The 26,440-nt window shown below is 39.4% G+C and overlaps 1 protein-coding gene across 5 annotated transcripts; it reads left to right on the forward strand.

The window, feature by feature from the left end:
• The first annotated feature begins 360 nt into the window (after nucleotides 1–360).
• On the forward strand, nucleotides 361–24,388 carry prom1b (prominin 1 b). Of its 5 annotated transcripts, XM_068588792.1 has the most exons (28): nucleotides 361–1,021; nucleotides 8,711–8,772; nucleotides 9,277–9,303; nucleotides 9,398–9,603; nucleotides 11,222–11,342; nucleotides 11,445–11,508; nucleotides 11,655–11,744; nucleotides 12,226–12,249; nucleotides 12,516–12,733; nucleotides 12,846–12,920; nucleotides 13,065–13,128; nucleotides 13,403–13,411; nucleotides 13,531–13,690; nucleotides 13,849–14,001; nucleotides 14,588–14,711; nucleotides 14,885–14,988; nucleotides 15,279–15,363; nucleotides 15,441–15,587; nucleotides 15,999–16,070; nucleotides 16,709–16,801; nucleotides 17,272–17,289; nucleotides 17,469–17,522; nucleotides 17,677–17,757; nucleotides 18,143–18,211; nucleotides 19,654–19,743; nucleotides 20,904–21,019; nucleotides 22,662–22,696; nucleotides 22,778–24,388. In XM_068588792.1, the coding sequence occupies exons 1-27, from the start codon at nucleotides 751–753 to the stop codon at nucleotides 22,681–22,683; spliced, it is 2,619 nt and encodes an 872-aa protein (XP_068444893.1). In that variant the 5' UTR covers nucleotides 361–750; the 3' UTR covers nucleotides 22,684–22,696; nucleotides 22,778–24,388. The 5 variants fall into 5 exon arrangements, with proteins under 5 accessions (XP_068444893.1, XP_068444894.1, XP_068444895.1 ...); XM_068588793.1 differs by lacking the exon at nucleotides 12,226–12,249 and having other exon boundaries at nucleotides 362–1,021; XM_068588794.1 differs by lacking the exons at nucleotides 12,226–12,249; nucleotides 13,403–13,411 and having other exon boundaries at nucleotides 362–1,021.
• Nucleotides 24,389–26,440: the final 2,052 nt, after the last annotated feature.

Consider the following 26,440-nt stretch of genomic DNA (forward strand, 5'->3'; position numbering starts at 1 on the left):
ACACAGTGACTATAAATTTGACTGTTTATGACTTTTACAGTCATGTAAAAATACAGAGAGCTATACCTCAGAAACAGAATGATTTCGCCTTGGCAGGTGCATAACATTAAACAGTTCAGGAAATAGGAGCATCACATTTACAATATAATATAAAATGAGTGCACAAACAAACTGATAACAGTAATGTAGACAATGCAAGTGTAATGGGAACAAATCTCAACAGTACTTTTGGTAAATGTACTTCGTTACTTTCCAGCTCTACTTATCGCGAACATGTAACGGTGTCGCGCGACAAAGAAGAGCCCGGCGAGCTTTCAGCGAGCACGAGCGTTCTTGGGTTTTACGTGCACGCGGGATTAGGCTACTCACAGCCCCGGCCGGTGAGAGTGAGGACACCGAGACAACGAGCACATCCTCGCCCGCTGAGTCCGCTTTAAACCGTCGTAGGTCTCCGGGAGGGGAGGGAAATGTCTGCCATGAGTCCGGACCGAGAAACCAGGAGCTAACGGCTACTTTTGACGTCGACCGTTGGATGTTGAGTTTTAAAGTTTTCCCTTCGGACGGTCGTCTGTGAGCTGCGGGGATTAAAAAAAAAACAAAAAAAAACACCGAGAGGGACAGGTGTCCTCTCGCGTCACCAGCGCGCGTGACCCCCCCCTTCTCTCGTTCTATTTCTCTCCGTTACCCGCTGGACTGTATAGTGTGACCCGTTAACTTTTATCTTTGTACAAAGCTGGACTTTTCTGAGCCATGTTGTGGACGAGGTGGCTCGTCCTGCTGCTCTGCTGGGGGTCCACGACCGGCGAGCGGCAGGCGGATGAGAGGGACGGGACGGCGGCGCAGGGCCGGGCGGACTCCCGCAGACAACGGTCCCCTCCGCCGGTAGAGCCGTTGGATTTTGGGTTCGTGCCGGCCGCGGTGTATGACACCCACGCTTACTACGAACCAGGAGCCGTGGGGATCCTCTTCCACATGGTCCACGCGTTTCTCTACGTTATTCAGCCGAACTCCTTTCCCAAAGGTGAGATTATCCGTCACTCCCCCTCACCCACGGCATCCTTCCTTCATCTGTCTGTGTCTTATTGCTCTCACAACTGTCAGGTTTTACCAGGGCTTCTTTTTTTTTAAACTAATTTTGTGCCACAGATGAAAAACATATTTACTCACTATAAAGTAAACACTATGATACGTTTAGTTAAAAGATACACAGCTACTAATGAATGAAAACAAGTATTAAAAGTGGCCACAAGTACAAATGATGGTTCAAAGCATGAATATATTTTAGTTTTAGTTTTGATATACTGTACTTCTGTCGGGTGTCATTAACTGTGTCAAAGTCATTACGGGTTTTGGGGAGTGTGACAGCAGAGACTGTAATGTAAGTCAGTCTTGTACCTATAAAGCTACAGTCAGTTGGTTCCCAACCTGGAGGTTGAGAACCACCCAAGCCGTCCCAAGATAAAAGTGGGTGTTGTGTGGGCGTAACAAGATTGTTAAAGTGATAAGAAAAACAGAATAGTATATTACTTTAATATCTTTTTCCTCTTTTTTATTGGTAAAATACTGGCTATTTACACATCTTGTCTCATGAACTGATTCAAGAGGCCTTGTTCTGCAGCAGCGTTTTTGACATGTCATGGTGTTATTAATAACATTAATTAGGCCCTGTTCCATTTAGGTAGGCCAGGGCCCTGGTATTGTGCATGCTGGTTCACTACAATGGCTGTGACACTAAAAAGAATGGGATTATAATATATTTGATCAAATACGCCAGTTTTTATGCCAAACCGGGTGCTGTAAAAAACCTGCCGAGCTCTAACATTTGTTGAGGGGCCGAAATTCAGCAAGTCTGTCTATCGCGGACCATCCGACTGACCTATTTTACGTCATAAACTAAACAACAAAGTCCGAAAAAACCTAAATAACCTCAAAGAGACGGCTGTCGCAGGATTATTTGCACACTGCTGCTGTATCTCTATTCTCTCCCCGAGTGTAAATATCAGCGCATGACTTCCCAAAAAATGCTCCCTATGAAGATCATACTGGCTCAAAAGAGCACGTGCACATGCATGATGATATCCTTGTTGGGAATCATAAACGATCAGATTAATGGGATCAATAGCTATCACAGCTTGTGAATGATCCTCTATGGGGCCCACAATTTAACATTATTGAGGTGTTCTATCACTTGATGAAGACATACATAGTGAATATTACAGCTCTCTTTGCCACTTGGTGTAAAAAAAAAAATCCAACAATGGATAAATAGAGCTATAATGAACTCAAAGCGGTTTGTTTGTGTTCTATATGTGCAACTATGAGTGGTCACGTTGGAGGAGGACATAGTGCTAGGATTGAAGGTTTTAAGTTGCTGCCATTCTGGTGTGCAGAGTTAGTGCTGCTGGTTGGGTAATCAATTAGCAGATCAGTGATTAGAGGAGGATTTCTCAGTCACCTGCATCACTGCGTAATACCTTAATCCACTGGACCATATGCTGCTACTGCAAAGGGACTTTCCACTATGAATTACTCTCATACACACACGCACAGGTTGAGACCACCATGGATGTCATGTCATGTCACACATCACATATCATGTTTATGCAAAATTGCGCATGTTGGTCACACACATCAAAACATTACACAAATACCTCGAGGTTCATTATGTCACTGTTTACAACTACTTTACTCAAGGTGTATTAACTTGGCAGCAACAGAGCGAAGCGAAGACATCGGTTAAAAAATGCAGCACAAGGACGTTCTTTAAAATAATCAGTTGTCTCTGAATTTCAAAACTTAAGGGATTGTTATGAATATTATTTGTGCATGTTACTTGATCTGCCTAACATGTTTGCTAAGACGGATAAAACTGTTTTGAACAAAGCCTGATTTATCATGTCATCATACAGCGTACAGCCTTTGGCACTGCATTCAAAAACTAAATAAAGATTTTGACCTAATGGGACATTCATCACTGTCATAGAGAGAGAGAGCAACACAGGTCCATCATATTTTATTTAATTCATTACATAAATAGTCTGTATGAAATAACCAGGTTGAAGCGTATATTTAAATACGCTGTGGAAAACAAAAGTAATTTCTCATTTCATTTATATCTTCAGTGCAAAATAAATAAGTGAAATTGAAAAGAACAAAATATTAAATATTTCCAGCTCTGCACCGACTATGTTTATACATGCATACAATTTTAGTTAGTAAGCTCTAAATAATTGTGTATCAATATCTTACTATATTATTTAATGACTGTACGATTAAATTGAAAGATGATAAATTATCGTATTAAAATCATGTCTTTTTACTTATGTATGTTCAAACTAGACACCAAGTTGTCTAATAGTTAACTGTGGTGTGACTTGATGTAGTGATATTCAGGTTGTATACTCGTCTTATTAGGCTCTGTTGACATCTTACATGTTATTTACTGGCTGTATGTGAGTTATTGACAGTAGTATGGATTCAATATATTATTACTTTTACGATGGTTTAATTTACGAGGGTTGTTTCCCTACACATTTTATCTGTCCCCTGAACTCTGAAAATACATCTGATCCCAATTTTTTTTTTGGCAAATAGAGGCATGTGTTTTATACATCTCGGTATATGATGTACCGTTTAGAAAATGCAATAATCCTTGGTGGGACAGTATCTCATGTTGATACTTGCATTGAATTCGGTCCATGATTGAGGGAAGGGCTTGAGTCTATAAATAGCAGAGGTGACGTTTGGGGTCAGGACTGAGTTTGACTTGAGGTTAACGTAGAGAAACGCAAATCAATGTCTGGCAGACTGAGGAAATGTAGTCGACTGATTGGTCTCGTTAGATCATTTGGATTGTCTATGGTTGAGCAAAATCTCCACAGATCCCACTTGTATTATTAATATAATTAATATTTCAGGTTACCAGTAGAGCGGCTCGTATCTGAGTTTAAATTACCGCTCAAGGGTTCACCGATAGTTCTTGGCCGGCTCTTCCCTCTCCTGACTCGCTCATCCCTCTTCATAAATCTGTGTGATGATTGTTTTTGTGACGAAGAAGAATTTTGGACTCTTTCGCTGTGTGAGGAGGTCGTGTCTTCTTATCCCTCCGATACACACAGGGTAGATTAGAGGATTAGCATCCACAGGGCTAATGCTAACACTGCATTGCCAACATGGCTACAGATGGCATTGTCACACACATACACACACAAATGTGCAAACACGTATGGGCATGCGCACACACACATACTGAAACTGGGTCATAGTCATGGTATTTGTCTGTTTGCCTTAATTACGAGGACTGATCAGGAAGCAAATGTCTTAAACCAGATCACTAACCTGAATGAGTCGTCTCTTACGAATATCTGTGAGAAAAGGGAGGAATGGCTGCCTCTAAAAAGTCGAGTGTATCATGTGTTGATCATCTGCATCTTGCATTGCAGCTACCGTTCATCTTTTATACACTTCATATAGCTATTTCATGCTTTCAACATGTTGTTATTGATGGGAGACTGGACAGAACATTCACAGAAATCATCTTTTTTAAATCGCTGCTTTCTGTCTCGCAAATATTTTCAGATATTGTTAGACTTGATGGTAAACTGATATATTTGGTTTCCCACTATTTAATTAATAAAGGAAATGATGTACAACTCAGTCGATAATGAAAGTAATCGCTTTAGTCTCTCGTCTTTCTTTAGCTTAACTTGAGAAATGATGTCTTGTGGGAAGCCCCTAATGAAGTGTCTATAGTGCAAACAGATAAAAAAGATCACATAATCCTCTTATAGTTGTTTTGCTACAGCTCACACATGGCTGTGTAACTTTCTATAGCTCCTGGTTCCATTAACACATACTGTACTTATAGCCTTGTGTAATGCTGTTAGTAGTATTTAAAGCAACAAACAGGACTAGATAACGGCTTCGACAAACCTGACATGACCTAGGCATCATATGTTTTATAACGTCCTCTGAAACATTTTTTTTTGCAAAGTTGTGGTCTTCGCTCTTATACATTTTAGATCTACACGCCCAGTTTGTCACCACGATGTTAAACTTGTTTGAAAAACATTTCATCAATGCAGTGTCTGTGTATCTTCTAATTAGTGGTTCCTCACCTGGGGATCCAGACCCGTCCCAAGGGTTCACAATAATTCACAAAAAAATTGTTTTTAGGTTTTTGGATAGTTCTCCCTCTATGAATCCCCTAACAAAATCTTTAAATATAATAGTTTGAACCAATTGTATGAGTTTCAGCAGGCATTTCAATTTTTTGTTTTAACAATCTCAGATGTGAAAATCACTATCTGGTGAAACAGCTCATGAACATGTGCAACCTAGTACGAGGGGTTGCAAGTAGACACTGCTAGATAATGCTGGAGTTTGCAGGCATAGTAGCAAAATAACAATAATAATAATAAATAGCATTTTCCATTTTCCAATCATTGAGTGAAAAATTACACTACTCCAGTAGTGGAACTGCGATCAATCTTACTTTTCCCCGAATGGAGATTCAAAGTGTTAAAAGTCAGTACAGACAGCTCCATCACATGGGCAGAGACTGACTAACATGTGAATGTGAACCCTCGACATCACTCCCACTGAACCCATGATTTCTCTTTTGTCTGGATGAAAGGAAAATCTGGAAGAAGTGTGACAATGTGGCTATACAAAAGTATCTAATCAAAAGTAAGATTGTGAGCAAGTAAGTTGTCTGTGCTGCAGGAGCAAATACACTTTTAAAAAAATCCACATTTAACTTTATTGGGAAGCGAATGCGTACATGCAAATAGTATCGATAGATATATTGGATGTTGTCAGGTTGTATAAGGCTTCATCCACACCTTCCAGTAATCTCTTAGCAGGTCAGGGAAGGGGATTGTGGGAGCTTACACATTGCAGTAAGAAGGTAACTAACCAGCAGCAGCGTTTGATGCTTCACTGTTGACATATTTAGCCTTACAGTGGCCTGCATGAACCTGTGTGTGAAGCGGTTTGCTTCACCTCGTTTAACTTGGGTAAAACAACAATACGTTTTTTAAATTATGAAAAAAAAAATGAAGAGACAAAATCTTAGATAACAACGACGATACTAAAACGTTGGTTTATCAAAGTTGAAGCTTCACAACAGATGCCGAAAACATGTAAATGAAAAACCAACATATGCATGTGTTGGTACGAAATCAGTTCCTGGTCTTGAAGAGGGTGATCAGTAGTGGGTTCGTTCCTTCAGGTCTCACTCTGACTGTTATTTAACCCTCTCTTCCTTTCATTTGCAGCAGCTACTTCTTATATTGGGTCACTGAACTAAGCTGTCTAAGCTTAACTGCCCCTGAGGGCTAATGCTAACTAAGTACCTGAGCACAGGTGGCATCAACATGACTCAGATGTGCTCATATGCTTCATCTGCAGAGTTAAAGTAGTGAGACGTCTTCTCGCCCAACAGTCTGAGTTTTATAAACAGTTCTCAGAAAAACAAGACAGCCATAGAGGAAGATAGTGTTGAGAGGATTATCCATATGGTCACAGAAGATATCCAAAATCTCAGCTCCTTTTACTCATCAGGCTTATTTGGAGACAATTTTACTTTCAAAGCACAGACTTAAAACCTCACGTGGTTTAGAGGCAGTTGCTTTGCTTCCAACCATTCAACAAAAGAAAAAATAAAATAACATGAAACACTCCAAAGAGATTGTTTGTCAGTATGCAGAGAGGGTTGAAAGGATAAGTTCATTAATTGATTAATTGAAAAGCAACTATTTTGATTGGTTTGTTTCAGTATTTGTTTCAAGTGCTGAACCATCTCAGAAATTCTTTTTTAAAAAAAAGGTTTAGTCCCCAATTAATTTAATGGCATCACCAAGGACTCTGACAAATTATAATATAAATGTTTCACTTTCACTATTTTCTGACATTATAATGACAAAAATATTCAAATCGATTGTCAGATTAATCTGTGATAAAAATAATCATTAGTTACCCTAAGTTAAATTGCGAGGAGAGAGAGGATGACATGAGTGAGAGGATAAACAGAACAGCATGTTTAATTCATCTCATTCACTGGAACATTTAAATGGAAGAACAACTAACACAATTTGGTTACATGTGCTTCCTCACCTCACCTGACGGTCAGCAGGTGTACAAGCAGAAGGCAGAATAGATACGTATCTGTGCGTGTGCGCGCGTGTGTGTGTGTGTGGCAGCTGTGTCAGCATTAACATGCTAAGCTGGCCTCCATCTGCTTGATGTCATTTGCAGTGGCACCTACTGTACCAACCTGAGAGGACTGGCTGTATCACACTATTACATCCTCTAAAGACAAAAGTAGTGTGAGACTTTTTTTTCTCTCACTTGTCGATATCGGCTCAATAAGTGGCAGGGAGATCTGACAAACTGATAAGACACACTGGAAGACATTGGCTTTACAATCTGAGCACCTTTAAAGCCAGTAGTGTGCATTGTTCATATACTGTAGTCGGAAGAAGTGTTTAGAGTTCACTTAAGGACTTAAAGTCAAAGCTTTGGATTTTAAATTTGTCATGAGTAAAAGTGCTTATCATCTAGCTCATTTCAGAATATTAAATATTGTTTAAATGTATTGGAATATTGTTATTGCTGCATTGATATTACTAACTAATAGGCCCATTTCACTGAAGCCATTTTCACATGTAATTGCAGGGTAAACACACACAGGTGTAATTAATTAAACTGATAAAGGTCCCATTCTATTCAGGGTTACAGCCGTTACAGTGAGCCAGCATGCACAGTACCATGGCCCATGGCCACCGAAATGGAACAGGCCCCTAATTAACTTGTTCAACCTCACCTGTGTTTACCCTGCAATTACATGTCAAAATGGCTGCTGTGAAAAGGGCCTATTTTAAGTACTTCATATGCTGCAAGGTACCTCACGTAATCTGCAATAGTACATCATCATTTGTTAGTTGATTGTTGTTGAATTTATTTGCCGTAAAAAAAAATGTAATGGAGTAAAAAGTGCAGTATTTTCCACTAAAATGTAATGAAGTAGCAGTATGAAGTAGCATAAATTGCATCTCCTAAAATTGTACTGTACAGTACACTTGAGTAAATGTAGTTGTGTTGATCTACACACATTCACTGGTATGTGATAAAAAAAAAAATTTATATATATTATTTTTTTATTTATTATATTTTTTTATTTTGCTGCACAAATTGTCAAATATACATGTAGTGTGAATAGGTTTGTGTGCATGCATACAGGGGTTTTTGTCGTAGCGTGTGCGTGGGCATGTGTGAGAGAGAAGGAATCAGTGTTCCTTTGCTAAATAACAGCGTGCACCATCCAGGTAGGCTTAGTGTAGCCTGACCCATATAAACACACAGACAGCTGGACAGAACTGCAGTCCTCATTGGCAAACTACACAGTTCAAACAGCTTCCACAAAAACACACAGCTGTTAGATATACGAGGAAAATACATTCGCAATACTTTCCTCGGAAATTAAAACATGAATCCTCATAATCTCTGTTGTCAGCTCATAAACAGCTAAATGGATTTTTCGCTCCAGTGTAGTTATACAAACGTTATACAAGAAGTGTATTTGATTGTGTGTGATATTGGCAGTTGAGTCGTATTCTGCCCGTAAAACATTGTTGTGTAAGTGATTATAATTACAATTTTGCAAATTGAAAGACTTAAGCGTCAACCTATTGTTCTATTTGTTTTTCAGATCTGATTGTTAGAGTCATTCAACAAAACATGGGAGGAATCAAAATAGAAGAATGGAGAAAGGTACGTTTGATTTAGATGATAATTGAGATTAACTTGATGATATTCAGCAGTGTTTGGATTTTTGATTGATACATGTAATTGTTGGTTTATTGGGTTGTGAAATATTTTCTACTTGTAAATTTAAAAAAAAAAAGGCACCTCGCACATGTACATTTAAATTACATGTTATGGCCTTAGAGATATATTAAAGAAAAGTAAATAATACATTAAGTCTCTCAAATATGTTGGACACTTAACTGTAAGCATCACAATTAGATGACGTTAAAAAGCCTTTTGGGATTCCCCTGATTTGTTTTGAGTTGTTTGGCAGAGATTTTCATCTTTTTTCTCCTGTTCACTGATGATGTTAACTTTAATTCCCTCTTTAGAAATTAGATTTTTGCCGCCTCTTAAACTCTTGACTGTCACACTGACTTTGTTTGTCATTCTTTCTTTCCCTCTTGCTTCATGTGTGTGTGTGTGTGTTTGTTTGTTTGCATGTCTGCACGTGCTCTGGGGCCACAGCCAGAAAATGTGGTCCTGTTACTGCAGGTAAACTCCTCGTAACATTAAGTTCCCATTGTACGATCTCATACAAATGATTAAACGAGTGGGAAGTGTGACTATACATCTTCTCCTCCTGCAGTGGATCCACTACGAGGCCGGATTCCTCATATGTGGAACCATCGGCATCACCTTTATGGTCCTCACCCCCATCATAGGCCTGTGTTTCTGTGTGTGTCGATGCTGTGAGAACTGCGGAGGGGAGATGCACCAGAGACAGAGAAAGAACATCGACTGCCAGAGAGGTTTCTTCACAGCCTCGCTCATCGCCACCTCCATCTTCATTGTGTGAGTCCTTTTCAGCCTTTATCATATTATCTTGTTTATCACTCAATGATACCAGATCAAAAGTAGTAATAAGTTCCTTGTGAAATTATTTTATAGCACAACACAAATAATGCAAAAACTCAAGAAGTATATACGACTTTTGGTTGCACAGTTTTTGCATGCCTCTGTGTATTTATGTGTGGGTTCTCAAACGGGTGCTCTACTTTCTGTAATGTAGCTTTGAGAAGAGATGACAACCCAGACCCAAGTGACATCACTCGAGGCAGTTAATCAGATTTTGCAGACCTCCTTTTCGATCTTTAAACAACTTGTTATTCCACATATGCAGTAGTATTCCATAAGACTTGTAAACAGAACTTTGATGTGTAAAATCTGTGACGTTTTCCTTTAACATAAACCGCTCACATTCTGACTGGGACTGAATGTCATTAACCTGCCCTGTAGGAGACAGATGCACGTCTGCAGAAATTCAATCCAAACTGAGCCGGAGAGTTAGGTGTCACTGATATGACTTGGCTGACTGTGAGAGAGGCCTCTCTGTCTGAATGAGTGCTTTCACGTCATAAACATGCATGCTCACGCACACACACACACACACACACACACTCACATATATGAGTACATTAAGCAGTTTGTGGCCATATTGTCTGATCCGGGTTTGTTATCATGTTTCTTGTATAATCTCTCACACAGAAGATTCTTTCTGTTTCTCCTTCGGTTGACGTTCACTCAAATCCCTGTTCAAGGCTTAGCGGAGTAAAATTGATCAGCTATTCGGCAGGTTAATTAAATACCTTTCAAAGAAAAATAATTATTTCCAAGGTCAGGAATAACGCTCAACCAAAACATCACAGCAATAATTCACAAAAACTCAGTAAAAGTTTGCATGTCATGAGCTCCGCACCTCGGCAGACTTCATCTGTCTTTGTTGTTTATCGCAACATTATCCATCATGCTTTCTAAATACCAGTAAGTTTGCTAGAGTATATTACAACGCATGTACAGAATTGCGTTAATAAACATAAGATAAGTCGACATCCATTTGAATCCATTTCCCTTGTTAAATCTTTACTAATCATAAAGGAGATGGATTGTAGAGAAACGAGTGGACGATGCCTCACATAATCATTTTAAGCTTGCAGGAAATGTAGATTTTCCAAATGAGCTAAAATATGATGTACACTCTTAGCGGTAAATGATGTAGATCTTTCCTAAATCGTTTCATCTTACTCAACTGACATCAGCCAGGACAAAGACAGTCGGAAAAACGGGTTGTTGGATTAATACCTGTGATCAAACGTGTGAGCTGTTTAGAATGACTCCTCTACCTGATTACACTTCATTCATGTGAGAGACAGTCGGTTCTAAAAGGATAAGCAGAGGGAGACATGAAGAGAGAGACAGACTTGCTTCTTTTCAAATCCACATTTTAGATTGAGATGTAATGAAAATAGAGAAATGTGTTTTTGCAGGTCGGTCACATCGCTGTGAATTCTCCAAAAGGGACTTTTGAAGCCCATGCAGCTGAAGTTCACCTTAATGTAGCCATGCTGCCCTCTGCTGGTCAATACGGCTCCCTGTCTTTACTCTCCTGATCCTGGATGTGTTTGTGTTTCAGTCTGGGAGTACTCATCGCCTACGCTGCAAACCACAATGTCACCATGCAGATTAAGAGCACTCGGAGGCTTATCAACACCAACATGAGAGACCTGAAGACGTTTGCCAACAACACACCTGCGGTATGCCCTTCCTCTCTCACACACACACACATTCCCATTGAAAAGACACATGCACACATTATTTTGTGTATCTAAATGTTTAATGTGGTTCTTCTGTTGCAGCAAATTGATTACCTCACAGCTCAGTACACCACAGCAAAGAACAAAGTCCTATCAGACCTCGACAGTAGGTTGAATTCAGTAGTTTACATACTTTATTTGTTTAATGTTCCTCGCGTTGCTTGCCTGTGTGTCCTCGTGTTTACCTACTGTGGCAATGTATAACTGTGGGGCTGTTGTGAAGCCGTCTGATCTTCCTGTGCTTCCTGACAGACATTGGACCTTTGTTGGGTGGGAGGATCCACAGTCAGCTGGAGAAAGAGGTGGTTCCCTCACTGGACACTGCGCTGCGTATGGCAGGAGGTAACACACACACTCTGTATGAGCTTTTCCTTCATTGTAGTATCACACAGGAAGTGCTGCTGCTGCTGCTGCTGCTGCTATCTGAAACCACATCTCCTTCTTCTGTCAACACATTTAATTGGTGATATTGACTTTGAAAATCAACTACAAATCTCTTCAACCAACAACTATTTTTGTTTTAATGTTAAATTCTGTTCTTGATTTGTTTTTGATAAAATGTGGTCAAACTAAATAATGCACTTTTATCATGTTGAATGTTACTATAAACTGAAATTGTAAACGTTCCTTATTCACCGCAACTGCAAATTAAATTGCGAGATCATTGCAACATCGTCGCCACACAATTAATTTTTATGTGCAGTTTCCTCTCATGTGGTTTTATTACAACAGAATCGCATTGCGTCTTTTAAGAGCACATCCTCACCATGTTTTATTTTTCATTTTTCCTCTTTGATTTCTATACATTTCCTTTTATCGAAAGCAAAAGTTGAGAACGCCATCAAAGGTAACCGGCGCTGATCTGCTGATCTGAACCACTGTTGTGTAAAACGTCTCCTCTTGTGTTTTTTGTGGTATTGTGGTGTTTTGGTTATCGTTATAATTTTGATAGTTTTGTTGTGGTTGCATGGATTGTGAATGTATATCAGCAGAAATTGTATGAGGCTCATCAAATAACACATTGTTGTGGATTATTTTAATAAAAGTGGAGTTTTTGTCAAAAAAAAGGGCAAACTTTTATTCAAATTGAACCTTTTTCTCTCTCTCCTTTAGCCATGCGGGAGACCAAGGAGGCCCTCGAGAACGTCAGCACTTCCTTGGAGGTTCTCCAGGAGGGGACGACGAGGCTTCAGGCCAGTCTGTCGGGGGAGCGTTCCTCTCTGTCCAACACCTTATCAGACCCTGCCTGCACTAATGGCGCTGTGTCTCACACCTGTAACGCCATTCGCTCCACGCTGGAGCAGCTGGGAATCAATGCAGACTTCTCCACGGTACTGAGGAACAGAAAATGATCTGACATATGAAATTAAAATTAAAATCTGTAAATAAATGGATTTCTTTCGTTGTTGCCATATTTACTAATCTTCTCTTTGTGTCCGTCAGCTGCCAGATGTCGCTCGTGCCTCGGAAAATGTCAACACCGTCCTGAAAACGGACCTCAGCAACATTGTGCAAAAGGTTCGCCTCTGTCTCCAGCTCAGCATCGTCCTCCTGTTCATTGTTGTCACTTTCTTTTTTTACCTATCATATTATTAGAAAATACACCCTAGAAATTGATATATTTTTCTTAATAATTCTTTCTCTCTGCCTTTCCACCTCCAGGGTTACTCATCCTTTAACGATACACCAAATCTGGTTAAAGAACAAACTAAAAACATTGTCTCAGGTACAGAAGTGTGTGTGAGTGTGAGTGTGTGTGAGTATGTATATATATATATATATATATATATATATATATATATGTGTGTGTGTGTGTGTGTGTGTGTGTGTGTGTGTGTGTGTATGTGTGTATTCCATACTGTACTATATATTTAGTTTGCCTAACAAATATAGTGTTTTTCCTTCTTTACTAAGGCAATGAGAGTTACTCTGACTGTAGTATTTTTCTTTCCATTTTCCATATTTTTTCACCTGCGAACTTGTGAATGATGAAACCACAGCGCTACCTCGTAAGTTCTTCTTTGTCCCTTTCCACTTTCGGAGAGACCCTTTTCTCAGTGTTATCACCTTTGTACTGACAGGCCTTCTAATTGATATTTTTTGTCTTCTTGTTTGTATGACTGTCTAGGAGTAAAAGGCATGCTGGATAAGATTGGCATGGAGATCAACAGCTTCTCCAAGATGTTCCCTGTGGAATCTTCTCTGGTCAATTTCACCATTTTCCTCAACCAAGGACAGAAAAACATAGAGTCCTTTTACCCACAGGTGGACCAAATAGATTTCTACAGGTTTGTGCATGTGTGTCTGTGCACACATATGAATCAAGTTGTAGGAATAGCAACCTGTAACGTTATGGGGACATACTTCCCATCTGGGGAAGAAATTGGCCTCCTTGAACTTGACGGTTGGTCTTTGTGGTAATTGCGTGTATCTGTATGTGTTGTAGGTGGATTGGATGTGTGGCAGTGCTCTGCATGGTCGTCCTGGTCCTGGCCTTTAACATCCTGGGACTGCTGTGTGGCACCTGTGGCTACGATAAGCAAGCTACACCAACAACAAGGGGCTGCCTATCAAACACTGGCGGAAACCTGCTCATGGCGTATGTTACTAAGAAAACTGTGCAGCGGTCAAACTGAAGAGAGCAATACTGCAAATGCAAAGGCTTTCTTTAGTGGGCCGTTGGCTTAATAACCATTCTGTTACCTCGTGTGGCGATCGATGGTGACTTAACCAACATTTATTTCAATGAAAATCTTCAAGAACATCAACTTTTTTTCACTTCAAATTAGCTGAACATTAAAGTAATAGTTTGCACTGTAGAACATTTGTTTTCTCTCTACAGATGCTAGACCAATATATATATATATATATATATATATTATTTCATACATTAATGAATATCACCTGAAGATGCAGTATATATATATATATATATATATATATATATATATATATATATATATATATATATATATATATATATATATATAGTATATTGATAGAAAGGTCTGCATGGATTAAATCTGACAAAGGTTTTGAACACCCTTTTCGCCCCTATTTTACCATTTTTGCAGCTTTGTCTTTGATAAATGATGCATTCTGCCACTAAGTAGTTATTCTGAACAGATACTCACTGATATTTCTGTGTGATTATGTTTCACATGCTCCATCTTTGTCTCTTTCAGTGGGGTGGGCTTCTCTTTTATCTTCGTCTGGGTGCTGATGGCCATTGTGACCGCCTTGTTTATTGTTGGTGGCAACGTGGAGAAGATGATGTGCGAACCGCTCGCTAACCGACAGCTATTCAAGGTGTTAAAAACAAACTCTCTTCTTTGCTGAATCGTCTTATTTTCACCGTCCCCTCTGCCTTTTCACTGTGGTGTCTTAGAGAACAGTTTACCAGAGCGGGATTGTGTTTAGTAACAACTTGCTGGCTCTGTACTGATAAATATGCACACATGTCTGTGTGTTTGTGTGTGTAGATAATAGACACACCATTCCTGGTTCATCCCGCCAAGAAGAACTTCCTTCCTGGGATGCTGTTTCAGAATCCGAATATTGACTTGACTTTGGGAAGCATGTACAGGTAACGTGCCAACAGCTAATAGTATACATAATGTAAATACAGCTCATTGTTGACTGTAGTTTACAGTGTGTCTTGTGATTGAAAGGGAATAGAAAGATTAAAAAAGATAAATAAAATGAATTCGCTGCATCTTATGCTATTAAGCAAAATTTAAATCTAATCTAATTTTGACTCAGATTTTTGTATAATCAGTTTTTTATCACCAACAAATTCCCACAATAAAAATATAAATACTGAGCTGTACAAATGCACAAACAGCAGGAGTTTCAATGTGTGACCTGTCCTTGTAGGGACTGCTATGAGAACAACGGTCTGTACCATTCTCTGCAACTGGAGACCATGTTCAACATCAACTCCTTCCTCAACAGAACTGTGGTAAGAGTCTGTTCACTGTGGAGGAAATGCTGATAAAAGTCTGTGTGAATGGTAATTTACCAGTTTGGTTAAAACAGTACAACAGGGATCTGGCCAAAGTGTTGGAGAGTGTGCAGGTCGACCTGAAGGACATCTCGCTGCTTGAGCAGGCCGGCAGAGACAACCTCATCAACTTCGCCAACTCCGGAGTTGGAAATATTGACTATGAAGCCTACCTGGCTGAGGTAATCTGTGTGTCTGTTAGTCTACAGTACCTTTCCTACCATACAGGGACAAAAATCAGGTCTCCACAACATAAAGCATGTATTTATGAGTTCAGACTTGGTTTTATTGAAGGTCAGGCAAAGAAAATGCAATGCCCACTTTAGTGGCATTCTCCTTTCATCTGATTTCCTCTCATCTAATCTGTCGCTTTTTTTGTTTCACGGTTATTTAAATAAACTAAAGTAGTCGTAGTACAAGTACATCTTTTGTATAATGAAAAGAAGGATACTAACACAAAATGTTTTCAGCTACAATTTTGTTAATATACATGGTTTTAAAAAAGTATTAATTTAGGGTCAATAATTCATTTTTAGATTGTGCATCTGAAGGAGGAAATTTAAAACTGTATGGTCCTTTATTTTTTGTTTTAGGCCAACAAAGGAGTAGCTCTCGTGGATCTCCTCTCCTTCTCTACTGACCTGGAGGCTCAGGCCGACCAAATGGTGAGTCTCATCATTATCTTACCAACAAATGACAGGAACAGCATGATTCAAATGCCAAAATGAGGAAGAAGTGTGCACAGACATTGTTTAGGATTATAATGCAAGTTACACCTACAGTACTGCATTTGTCAGCTGCAGTGATCTGTCACATCTAGTTTACATTTAAGTTCAAGGTATGGTGCTAAAGTGTTTGTGAAGTATTTAGATCCAGAGAATTTTAATGGTTTTAATGTCTGTTACTAATGTATGTTGGTTTTTTAATCTTGATTTAATCTTGAAATATTCTTGAACCAACAAACCCAAACACACAGTTGGACAGCTTCTCTGGAAAATAATTCTGCTTCATGCACAGTTGGTCTGAACAAGCTTCCCATTCACCCTGAACACACACACATTTATGGCACATGCATAGTACATAGTACAGGAACTGTGCCATTTAAAGGCACACGGGACATTGACATACCACACAAGGATTAGTGTGTGCGTGTATTTCTGAAGAAGGAAGGAATATAAATCATTGCATTGACAGTCATGAACCTGATTGTTCTCGAGATTTACCTGCAACAAACTGCTGCATCATCTGCTCTTTGTGTGTGTGTGTATGTGTGTGTGCGTGCATGTGTATTTTCTTTTTCTAGCCACGCGGTGCTCTGGAGAACGCACTGAAGGGACACGCCAGCAGTATCAGACAGATTCACAGGGACCAGGTGGTTCCCATGGAGCAAGCAATGGTAATCACCTCTCGCATCAAACACATTAAACACCTCAATAAAGTTCAGACATATGCTCAAGCGAATATACACAGATCCACTCCAATGCCCAAACAATACCTTCCTTCTACTGCAGTAAATGTATACTACGATACTACTAAGTATACTACTTTCTGAGACACAACTTCCTTATAGTAGGAACAATCTTGTGAAGCATCTTGAAGAAAACAACATTTGTGAACAGCTGATATAGAAATTTGCAGATAATATGCGACAACGCCAATGTACTTTATTTCTAATTTCTGGCAAACTATATTCAAACAAAAGTATTAAGATAGATAACATAAAAATCCCATTTAAAGAAAGTAAATAATCAGATCATAAGTTTAAGAACAAACAAAATGGAAGTACAATATTTTTCTTTCTTAGCCACTCTCCTCAACTTTACTTATTCTCTCTCTTCTTCTTTTGTGTTTGGTAAATGATGACAGAAATATGTCCGAGCGCGGGTAAGCCACTGTTAATATAATATCTAATCGATGACAGTGTTCTTGTTGCGTGTTTGTCATAGCAGTGTCGTTAACGTTGTGACAGCGGTGACGTGACGATGTTTTCTTGTTATTGGTTCATTTACAGACGCAGTTATGGTTTGTTTGGTCACAGTTTGTGTTTTTGTCTCCTCACGCAGAGCACACTGACCCAGAGTATCAAGCAGCTGCAGAGATTGTCCAACGACCTGCCGGTGAGGAGGCAAACAAAACACTAGTGTTTACCTATTTTACAGATTACCCATTAACTTCTATATTGTCAACTGAACATAAACTAATCTTTAACACTTACTTGCCTAATTGTTTCATAAGTGCAAATGAATCTTCTTCTCTGTCGGTGTCTTTTAGGTCAAAGTCACAAATATCCTGAGTGCCATCGATGCAGCAGAGTACCTCATCACTCATAACGCCTCCCATGTGGTGAAACAGGTATTAAAAAGATAATTACAACAAACTGTATTGTATGAGCGATATGTAACATTGCACACGTAGATACATCTTCTTACCACAGTTATTGCTCCAGATTGGTCAATCAGATATGTGATGATATTCATTCAAAAACTTATTTTCATCAATTCCTCAACTCCCTTATTTTTGGTTTATTCCAGATATTTGAACATCCACAGAGCAGCAACTTTTTGTATTACAACCCTAGTTTTGACATGAGCAGAAACAGCACTATAAGAGCAACTTTAAGTTGCTGTGTTCTTGTATGAAATTATCAGTATTTTATCTTACCCTAAAATCCACACTAAACCTCAACAGACTGCCGTCACACATTGTCTGACATGTTTTCCTTTTTGTCGCCGTCTAGGAAACGAAAGGCTACACAGAGAGCTTGGTCGGATACTTCAAACAGTATACACGATGGGTTAAGAACTCGGTGAGTATAGCACCAGTTTTATACAATGTGTAGTGTTGATGTATCCTCTAAAGTGTACGGGTTGATAATTCACAGTGGAGACTTTGTCAGCAAAAGGGAAGAGTGTAATTGTACAGTACAAATTAAAACACAAAGTGTTCCTTGAGTGTTGGATTTATCCTTTATTGTAGAGGGAGAAAAGCAAAACTGTCAGCAATCAAGCTGCACTTTTAGAGTCAACATGGACCCGGTTGACTCTTGGTTTTAAAATGCACTTTGCGCGATCGGATCACAAGTGGACATCGCTAAAAAACAAGCGTAAACAACCACCATTGTGATCTTACAGAGTTCCCACAGTTGCTTAAAAAGCTGTAAAGGCTGATTAAAAAAATGTAAATCAATCTTTTAAAAGTCTTAAAAATGCTTGGACAAGTAGGGTTTCATGAATCCTTTTTTCTTTTCTTACATTGCCCTTTAAAATAGGACACAGTGATAAAACACCAATGATACAAGTCAAATAAGGGAAAGTCTTAAATCCAACTCGCCTGGTCTGATTACTCAAGGCACACGGCGATGTGGTCCGGGACCCATTTGACCACAAACCTTTTGTAAGCTTTAAGTGCGTACTGCAGCTGCCCTTACAAAGGACGTTCTGTTGCATGCAGTAGTATTCAATTGGGACACACTACTTTAAGTGGAAGTAGTGTTGAACTTCGACCCCTTTGCTCATTTATCTGCTGCACAGACGGATTGTGGGTCACAATAACGAACGCTAGCTTGAATACTGCAATATGTAGTAGAACATCCTGGTATTTTTGACATACTGCGTTCACGTATGCATTTGGACAAACAATAGTTTGGTAGTATGGGCATTGTAACGCACAGCCTAATGCTTATGTGCCCTGATGCGCCTCGGCAAGGACGTGACAGGATACGCTGGCTTTGTCCACAACTTCTAAGGGCTTCAAACATCTTGGACAATTTGTTTTGCTTAGAAGCCAAAAGAAGCAGACGCAGCCTGTAATGTTTCGATGTCTCGACGAGAGAAACAACAATGCATTTTGTCTTTGCAATCTTTAATGATCCACATGTTTATTTGCGTATAAAGCAGAGAAGCGAACCTTAGTGAGGATCGCTTCTCTGCATCCAAATGCCAGGTGTGAACCCGCGTATTTAGAGCTGTCCACCAAGACGCGTGTTAATGTCAAGCGTAAACAGCGCTTGAATGTTCAGCTTTCAGTGAATCACGGCAGCTTTTGAAACTCTCTGATTGTAACCAGATTATTTAAACAGTTCAAGCAGCCACTTTGATTTAAATGTAACGTCTAAAATTAGAAGATTGAGAGGAGATCATCTTCCACTGCTACACTATACTCATCAAGTCATGGTTTTCCATTTGACGTCATACATACGTACACTGTAATCTATACTTTGGGTTTTTCTGCTGTATTTTTCCTCTACAGTTGACTTCAGAGGTGGCCCAGTGCAAACCCATCAGTAACATTGTGGACAGCATGGAGATAGTAGCGTGCAGCTTCATAGTCGACTCAGTGGTAAGCCAGTGGAACACTGTGTGTGTGTGTGTGTGTGTGTGTGTGTGTGTGTGTGTGTGTGTGTGTGTGTGTGTGTGTGTGTGTGTGTGTGTGTGTGTGTGTGTGTGTTTGTGCGTATTTGCGTGTGTGACTGACTGGCTGCTGAGCTGCACCGATTCATTTCACAGCTGTATGTACAGTACATGTTCCCCCACATGTATTTGGATTTCATCTGAAAATATAAATGGCTCTTTGACGGTTTTCGGGAGTGAGGAAGACTGTGGAGCCTTTGGGCCACACGTACGGGAACAGTATGTTCTCAAGTCTCCGACACACTCGCTCACACACACTGAGATGAGATAGGGTCTGTTTTGAGGCAGGAGGGTTGAGTTACGTACACATAGATTCCTCACTGTTTTCCCTCCAGCCCAGAGGAGTTGTAAAGTTTTATATTTACATAACAGCTATATATCGTGTGTGTTTGCGAGAGTTAAATGAGAGCTCATACTGTGGTTTATATAAACATACAACTTCTTTATACATCATCGCTCCCAGCAGTTCCGGTAGCGGCCGTGCTGTATGTGCTGCATGTGTGTACAAGTTTATATTTATATATTCTGTCCTATTTGTGCCTGGTGATGTGTATATTTCTTGTGCATCTATGTGCATGTGTCTTTGTGGGAAATCTGTCAGGCTGCAACTAACGATTGCAATTTAATCTGTGCATTATTTTTGATGTCTTGAAAATGTTTTTACAAAATTGTGAATAGTGCCAAATGAGTTTTATGGAAAATCTTTATATTTCTTTGTTTTTGTGACCAACAGTAAACAAGAAATATGAATAATGCTGGAAAGTAGCAACACTTATATTTGACTACTGTTCAATGACGACTTTATACTTACACCTCACTACATTTCAGAGGAAAATATCATACTTTCTTACTGCACTACTATTATCTAAGTATTATAGACACTGGACTAGTTACTTTACTGATTTAGCATAACACAAACATGTGATTGATATCAAAATGAGGATGCATTGAGTAAGTGAAACTACTCAGCTACTATGTAAACTTGATGTGCTTTAGCTATAACATTAAAAGTGCGATGTGAATAATTTAATTTAATGGGAATAATTTAAAGGTAACTGGAGAAATTTTTCATGTCAATCTGTTTTTCAGAACACATTCTGGTTTGGACTGGGAGGCTGCTGTATCCTTCTGATTCCTAGTATCATCTTCTCCACCAAACTGGCCAAGTATTACAGAAGGATGGACACAGAGGACGTCTTTGAAGAGTGAGTCCAAACACGCTTATACGTGTTAGTTTTGCTCGTAGTTTTTTCTGAATCTTCTCCGTAGATTAAAATTTAATTAATTAATTTTCTTCTTTTCTTTTCTCTGTCACTGTTCCTTATCACGGCCTTTGATTCTCCTCATATTTTCTCCTCGTGTTATTTACACTCTCTCTCCAGAATCTCTTACCCATGGCTTGTTGCACTTTGATGTTTGTCTGCTATTCACTCGTCTTTTCGTCCTTTCCCACGTGCCCATTGCCCGTTTGGTATGGGATACTCGGACATTGGATCCCTTCACATCTTTCTTGCACCTTTTTTCATCACAAATTTGAAGTTACAAGCATGGTCTTCCTCTCTGTGCATGGATCTTTGTCTCACAATCTTCCCCTGCGTCTTCCTCCTCTTTTTCGACTTCAATATCGAGGATCACTCCAATCTTGATGCTTTCAGCGGAGTCTTCCCATTTTCTTTCTCACCTGTCCACACTCGCTCGTGTGTTGCAGTATGGGTAATACAGGTAATCACGGTGAACAAGTGTGCAATTCCCACGGGGACCTCGCTGTGGTCAGGTACGAGCAGTGTCTCTGCCTGCATGCATGCCGCGGTCTTAATTGGTGGAGGGATATTTCCGAGAGTCTGCGAACATTTGCTCCATTTCTCAACAGATTTTGACTTTTTAAAGAATTCCCCATGCGTGTGGACATATGTGTGTGTGCGTGTGCGTGTGCGTATGTGTGTGCGTGTGTGTGTGTGTGTGTGTGTGCGTGTGTGTAGCTCTCCCTATTGTGACACTCTGACCCGGTTCCCTCGGGCCTCTGCTCCCCCGAGCTACTCCGACTGGTGACCCAAAGCAACTCGTCGATGAGGTACTGACTGGTTGTCGGGTATAACTTTGCACTAACCCTCATCAAGTCAACTAAAACCACGTTGGAATCACCAGCCATCATCAGCCTCATTTCACACAGGGGATTTTCTCCTCATTTCTATTTTTTCTTGTTTTCTTCATCCCTCATCCTTCATCCATCACTGTCGTCTCTTTCGAGCGACGATGTCCAAACAAACACCGGGACTCAAAAAGAAAAAAGGTTTCTCCTGATGGAGTTAAGATGAAGACGCCTCATACACCCGACACTGTCTTTAAGTTGTGTGTATGGCCGACTGATTTCTGTGTTTGTCTTTGGACGTCCTGCAGGAAGGAGAAACACTTTTGTTTTGTGTGTTTGACATGCTGTTGTGTGTGCTGTAATCATTTAGTTCTCTTTTAACACTGTTAATTGACATCAAAGTCTATTTCTGCATTTATTTTTTTATTTTTTGTTTGAGCACTATGGGAACTTCAATGGGATGTTATGGAGGAGTATGGCACGGTTTATTATTGCAGGATCTTCTACGACCAAAATGCATTATTCACTTACCAATACCAATAAGTAAGGAATATAAATAAAAAAAATATTGCAGTTGTGACATATTTATTAACATCTGCGATTTGTAATTGTTTTGATAAATCCTTCAACAATCTTATCACAGAAAAGTTTTTAATGACAGTTTTTAAGTCAGGTTAAAAGAAAAGATCTCCTTCTAATGTTATTTTATTTGTACTTTTCTGAAACTAAGTTGATTTTCATTTTCTCTTTTTCCACAGCGGACAAGAGAACTGGAACTGATAATTCCCTCATGGTAAGTGCCACTCCTCTCTTCAGGGATAATAACAAAGAAAACCCAGTGTTTGACAAGTAACATGGCTTCTCTCTTTTCTAGGATCACTGGACTTTCCAGCTTTACCAGTCAGGTCTTGTCACACTTTCAAAGACCAAAGGGAAGAACAACAACAATCAGGAACTGTGTGTGAGGGAGTCCCACTCCCCATTACTCCTTCAAGCCATTTGGCAAGGAACTCAAATGCCAGCCAACTATAATTTACCATGTACTTTCTCATAAGCGTCAGCATCAGCAGTCCTCCTAATGTGTCATACTGTCCATCATCAACTATCAGAGCAATATTCCCAAATAGCTCCTTTTATCTGGAGAGAATACATTTGTTTGCAATTAAATTATCAGTCAACATGGTGACACAAGTGTCCATTTTTTACGCTTTCAAAACTTTTGAAAGTTTTATATATTTTTGTTAATGTTTGTTTTATAACACATACATAGGTTTTTGTAGCAATAGTTTTTTCTTTTCTTTGTCAATTCTTGTAATGTAGCTGGCATCATTTTGGCTCAACAGGTTGGATCGACCAGGAAAATAGGGAATAGTTCATCATTTTGGGAAATGCGCTTATTTGCTGAGTATACACCTCCTGTGTCTTTTTGTTAAATAGCACCCTGTTAGCTAAGTTTAGCATGAAGACACAAACAAAGTTGAGCAAATCTAATGCCATGCTAGCAGTTGTTGTTTGAGCTAAATGCTAACATGCTGATGTTTGGTAAGTATGACGATGTTCACCATCTTAGTTTTGCATGTTCACATGATAACGTTCTCTAATTTGCTCTAAACAAATTATATGGCCTGAACCAAAGTATTGAACTGATGATGTCACAAAAAGAAAAGTTAGGTGACCACCAAAGTTATTACAATTCATCACCAGGACACCATAAATCCACCGTAAATCCATCCAATAGCAATCTTGACATTATGATAAACAAAACATCTGAAGATCTACCAAAGTCGCTAAGATTCATCCTCTGGGGACCAAAGACGTCTGTGAAAAATGTCCTAGCAATCCATATTGCCATCCATAGAGCCACTAGCATGCCAAAAATTATAATATACAGGCGGTTATGTGCTGGACTATTTCTTAACTGGACTTCTGAGAGTTGTTTTTATACTTTTTTTATTACATATCAAACAAACAAGATGAATACTTGTTTAATAGTGAACTTAAGAGCTGGTGGTTTGTGGGTTTTGTTCCCTTTTGGTCAGAGCCAAGCTAACTCTTTTCCTGTTTCCAGGCTTTGTGCTAAGCTATGCTGACTGTTGCTCTGCTGTAGCTTTATTGTTAGCATACAGACATCAGAGTGCTAGCGATCTTTTTATCTGACTTTCAACAGGAAAACAAAAACAAAATATTTCCCAGAATGTCAAACTATTTCTAAAACATTGAAGGAGGAAACTGACAAAGTTGCAAGGGCAACGTGTTAGCTGCAACAAAAGCTACATACACATACAAGGTTTTAACAGAGCTGACGAACCAGATATTGTGTCTTTGGCATTTATCGCCAGACCATTAGTGACAACTAGTTGCTTTGGGTTTGATTTGAAAAATACAACTTCCAGAGGCCTCTGTGGTGGCAGAGGAGCGAATAACATACAAAAAGTACAACATTGCTGAGGTTTGTGGTGATCTGTGAATAAAAACTTCAGCCTGATGCCTCAGTCTGCTGTGTTTTTCTTCCATAAACACATGAAACATGAAGTGAATGAATATATACAACTATTGTATGACCGTCTGAGGAAACTCATAGCATGTATGTGGGTTTTTTTGTAATAAATCCCCCACATTATCTATTTAAGTGTGTTTATGCTACAAATAAACGCTGAGCCACTGCTTGGAATGAAAAAGAAAACTTGATGATATAAGCAAATGTACAGATGGGTTAGACATCCACGCCCCTAAAATAATCAACTTAGCCTGTCTGCCAAAACCCACAGAGCACCGGGGAACGCAGAGAACATTCATGTAACATATGCATAGCTGAATTCATGCACACACAGCAGCTGAAAAAGTCTGTTTTGGAAAAGGTTGACAGGTTTGACAGGGGGGGGGCGAGCGGCGGTGGTTGAGGTGGCGTGACGCTGCTGCATCCTATCAGAAGAGGAGTACACTAATTTAATTTAGGGAAACATCTGGTTCAGACAACGTACACACATACGCTTCACATGTTTACTTTGCATTCCCGGCTCCTACAAGAGGAACTTTTTTTTTCTCTTCCCCATCAGATTGATGGCTAGAAAAACAAAACTTCCTAAATGTACTGCATGTGTGTATTTGTACACATGTGTGAGTTTGTACGCAGCAGCAGGCTATAGGCTACACTCCCTTCTTCCGCTCTGTGTCCAAGCCAGCCGTTGCATATGGACTGTGTCTCCTCAAAGGAAACGTCTGTTCCTCTGGTTCGTTTCATAAACTCAAGACCTTGGTCAAGGGTGATTCTGAGCTCTGGATTGTATTTATCAGTATGTATATAGTAGGATTTAGAGTTATTGAGACTTTATTTAGCTCAGTCAGTATTCTGAGATTTTCAGTGCGTCATTTTTCTTCTTTTCATTGTGTTTAGTCTCTCTTGATTGTTCATTTTGTGTTGTTCATTTTTGTGATCTGGCTACTGATACCACACAATTTCCCACAAGGGCTACAATTTGTGTTTCATTTTGGTAAACAGGCTACTTGATTTTGGATTCATTGCCCAAGTGAGAAGATTAATATCTGTGAATATAAAGACTAGAGGGAGGCGAAAACAGCTAGCCGCCATTAGCTACACATAATACCAGACCAGGTGAGGCAGAGGTAGCAACACTTCTGAGTGTATTAAGTTGAAGAATACAAAATTATTTATATTTTACCCCTGACTAAGTGTTACCATTCAAACTTAGTCTGGCTTCAGCCAGCTCTGACCAGGGTTAGGGGACTAGTCATGGTTAAATGTTTCTAAACGTTAAGTTTTGATGGAAAACCAGTGGAGCTAATGTTAGCAGATTACATTAGCACATCATTATCTCGCGTTAGCTTTTGCTTTTTAATAATTGACCGACCCGGCTTTACGAGAATAGCGTTCTTCCTTAATTTTATAGTTCTCTGTCTCGATCTCCATGTGGTTTACTTTTATGCTTTGATTTGTCGGCTTCTAGCTTCTTTTCTTTTAAACTTTTTAACCTGTTTTTGTTGCTGAATCAGCTTCACATCCTGCTTATATCTTTATAAATGTATATTTGAAGTGACAGTGTGGGCTACATGATAACGTAACTCTGACAGTTTGACGAAAAAGCAGCTGAGGGCTTAGCGAAGATTACATTTTAACTACTGCTTTAAAAGAGGAGATTTCTTATTTCAACAGTTATACTCTCACTTTAATCTTTAGTCATCCTATTTAAGAGCTGGCTGACGTCTTATCTTCTCGCTCCAACACTCCAGTTCTTCAAACTTATTTTTTTCAACTCTGCTTAACATGTGTCGTGACATAATTTGTCAGTTTTTGAAGCTTTGCGATCTCCACCACAATGAAGCACTGTACGTTTGAACATTAGATTTCATTTAGCTGACGCTTTTCTACAAAGCGACTTACATTTTTGCTCCATACTCGACACAACCACGGGGAGCAATTAGGGGTTAAATGTCTTGCTCAAGGACACAACAATAATGAGGAATAGCGGAGCCTGGGTTCGAAACCACCGATCCTCTGATTGAAGGACGGGCATGCTAA

Source organism: Clinocottus analis, unplaced genomic scaffold, assembly GCF_023055335.1.
Source record: "Clinocottus analis isolate CAN_PGR_092001 unplaced genomic scaffold, fCliAna1.0.p SCAF_22, whole genome shotgun sequence".
NCBI lineage: Eukaryota > Metazoa > Chordata > Actinopteri > Perciformes > Cottidae > Clinocottus > Clinocottus analis.

Excerpts from the sequence above, each read along its gene's own strand:
- prom1b (XM_068588792.1), top strand. The coding sequence starts at position 751 with ATGTTGTGGACGAGGTGGCTCGTCCTGCTGCTCTGCTGGGGGTCCACG. Across the intron at positions 9,604-11,221 it reads GCCACCTCCATCTTCATTGT|TCTGGGAGTACTCATCGCCT; the intron begins GTGAGTCCTTTT and ends TTTGTGTTTCAG. Across the intron at positions 15,588-15,998 it reads ATGAAGCCTACCTGGCTGAG|GCCAACAAAGGAGTAGCTCT; the intron begins GTAATCTGTGTG and ends TTTTTGTTTTAG.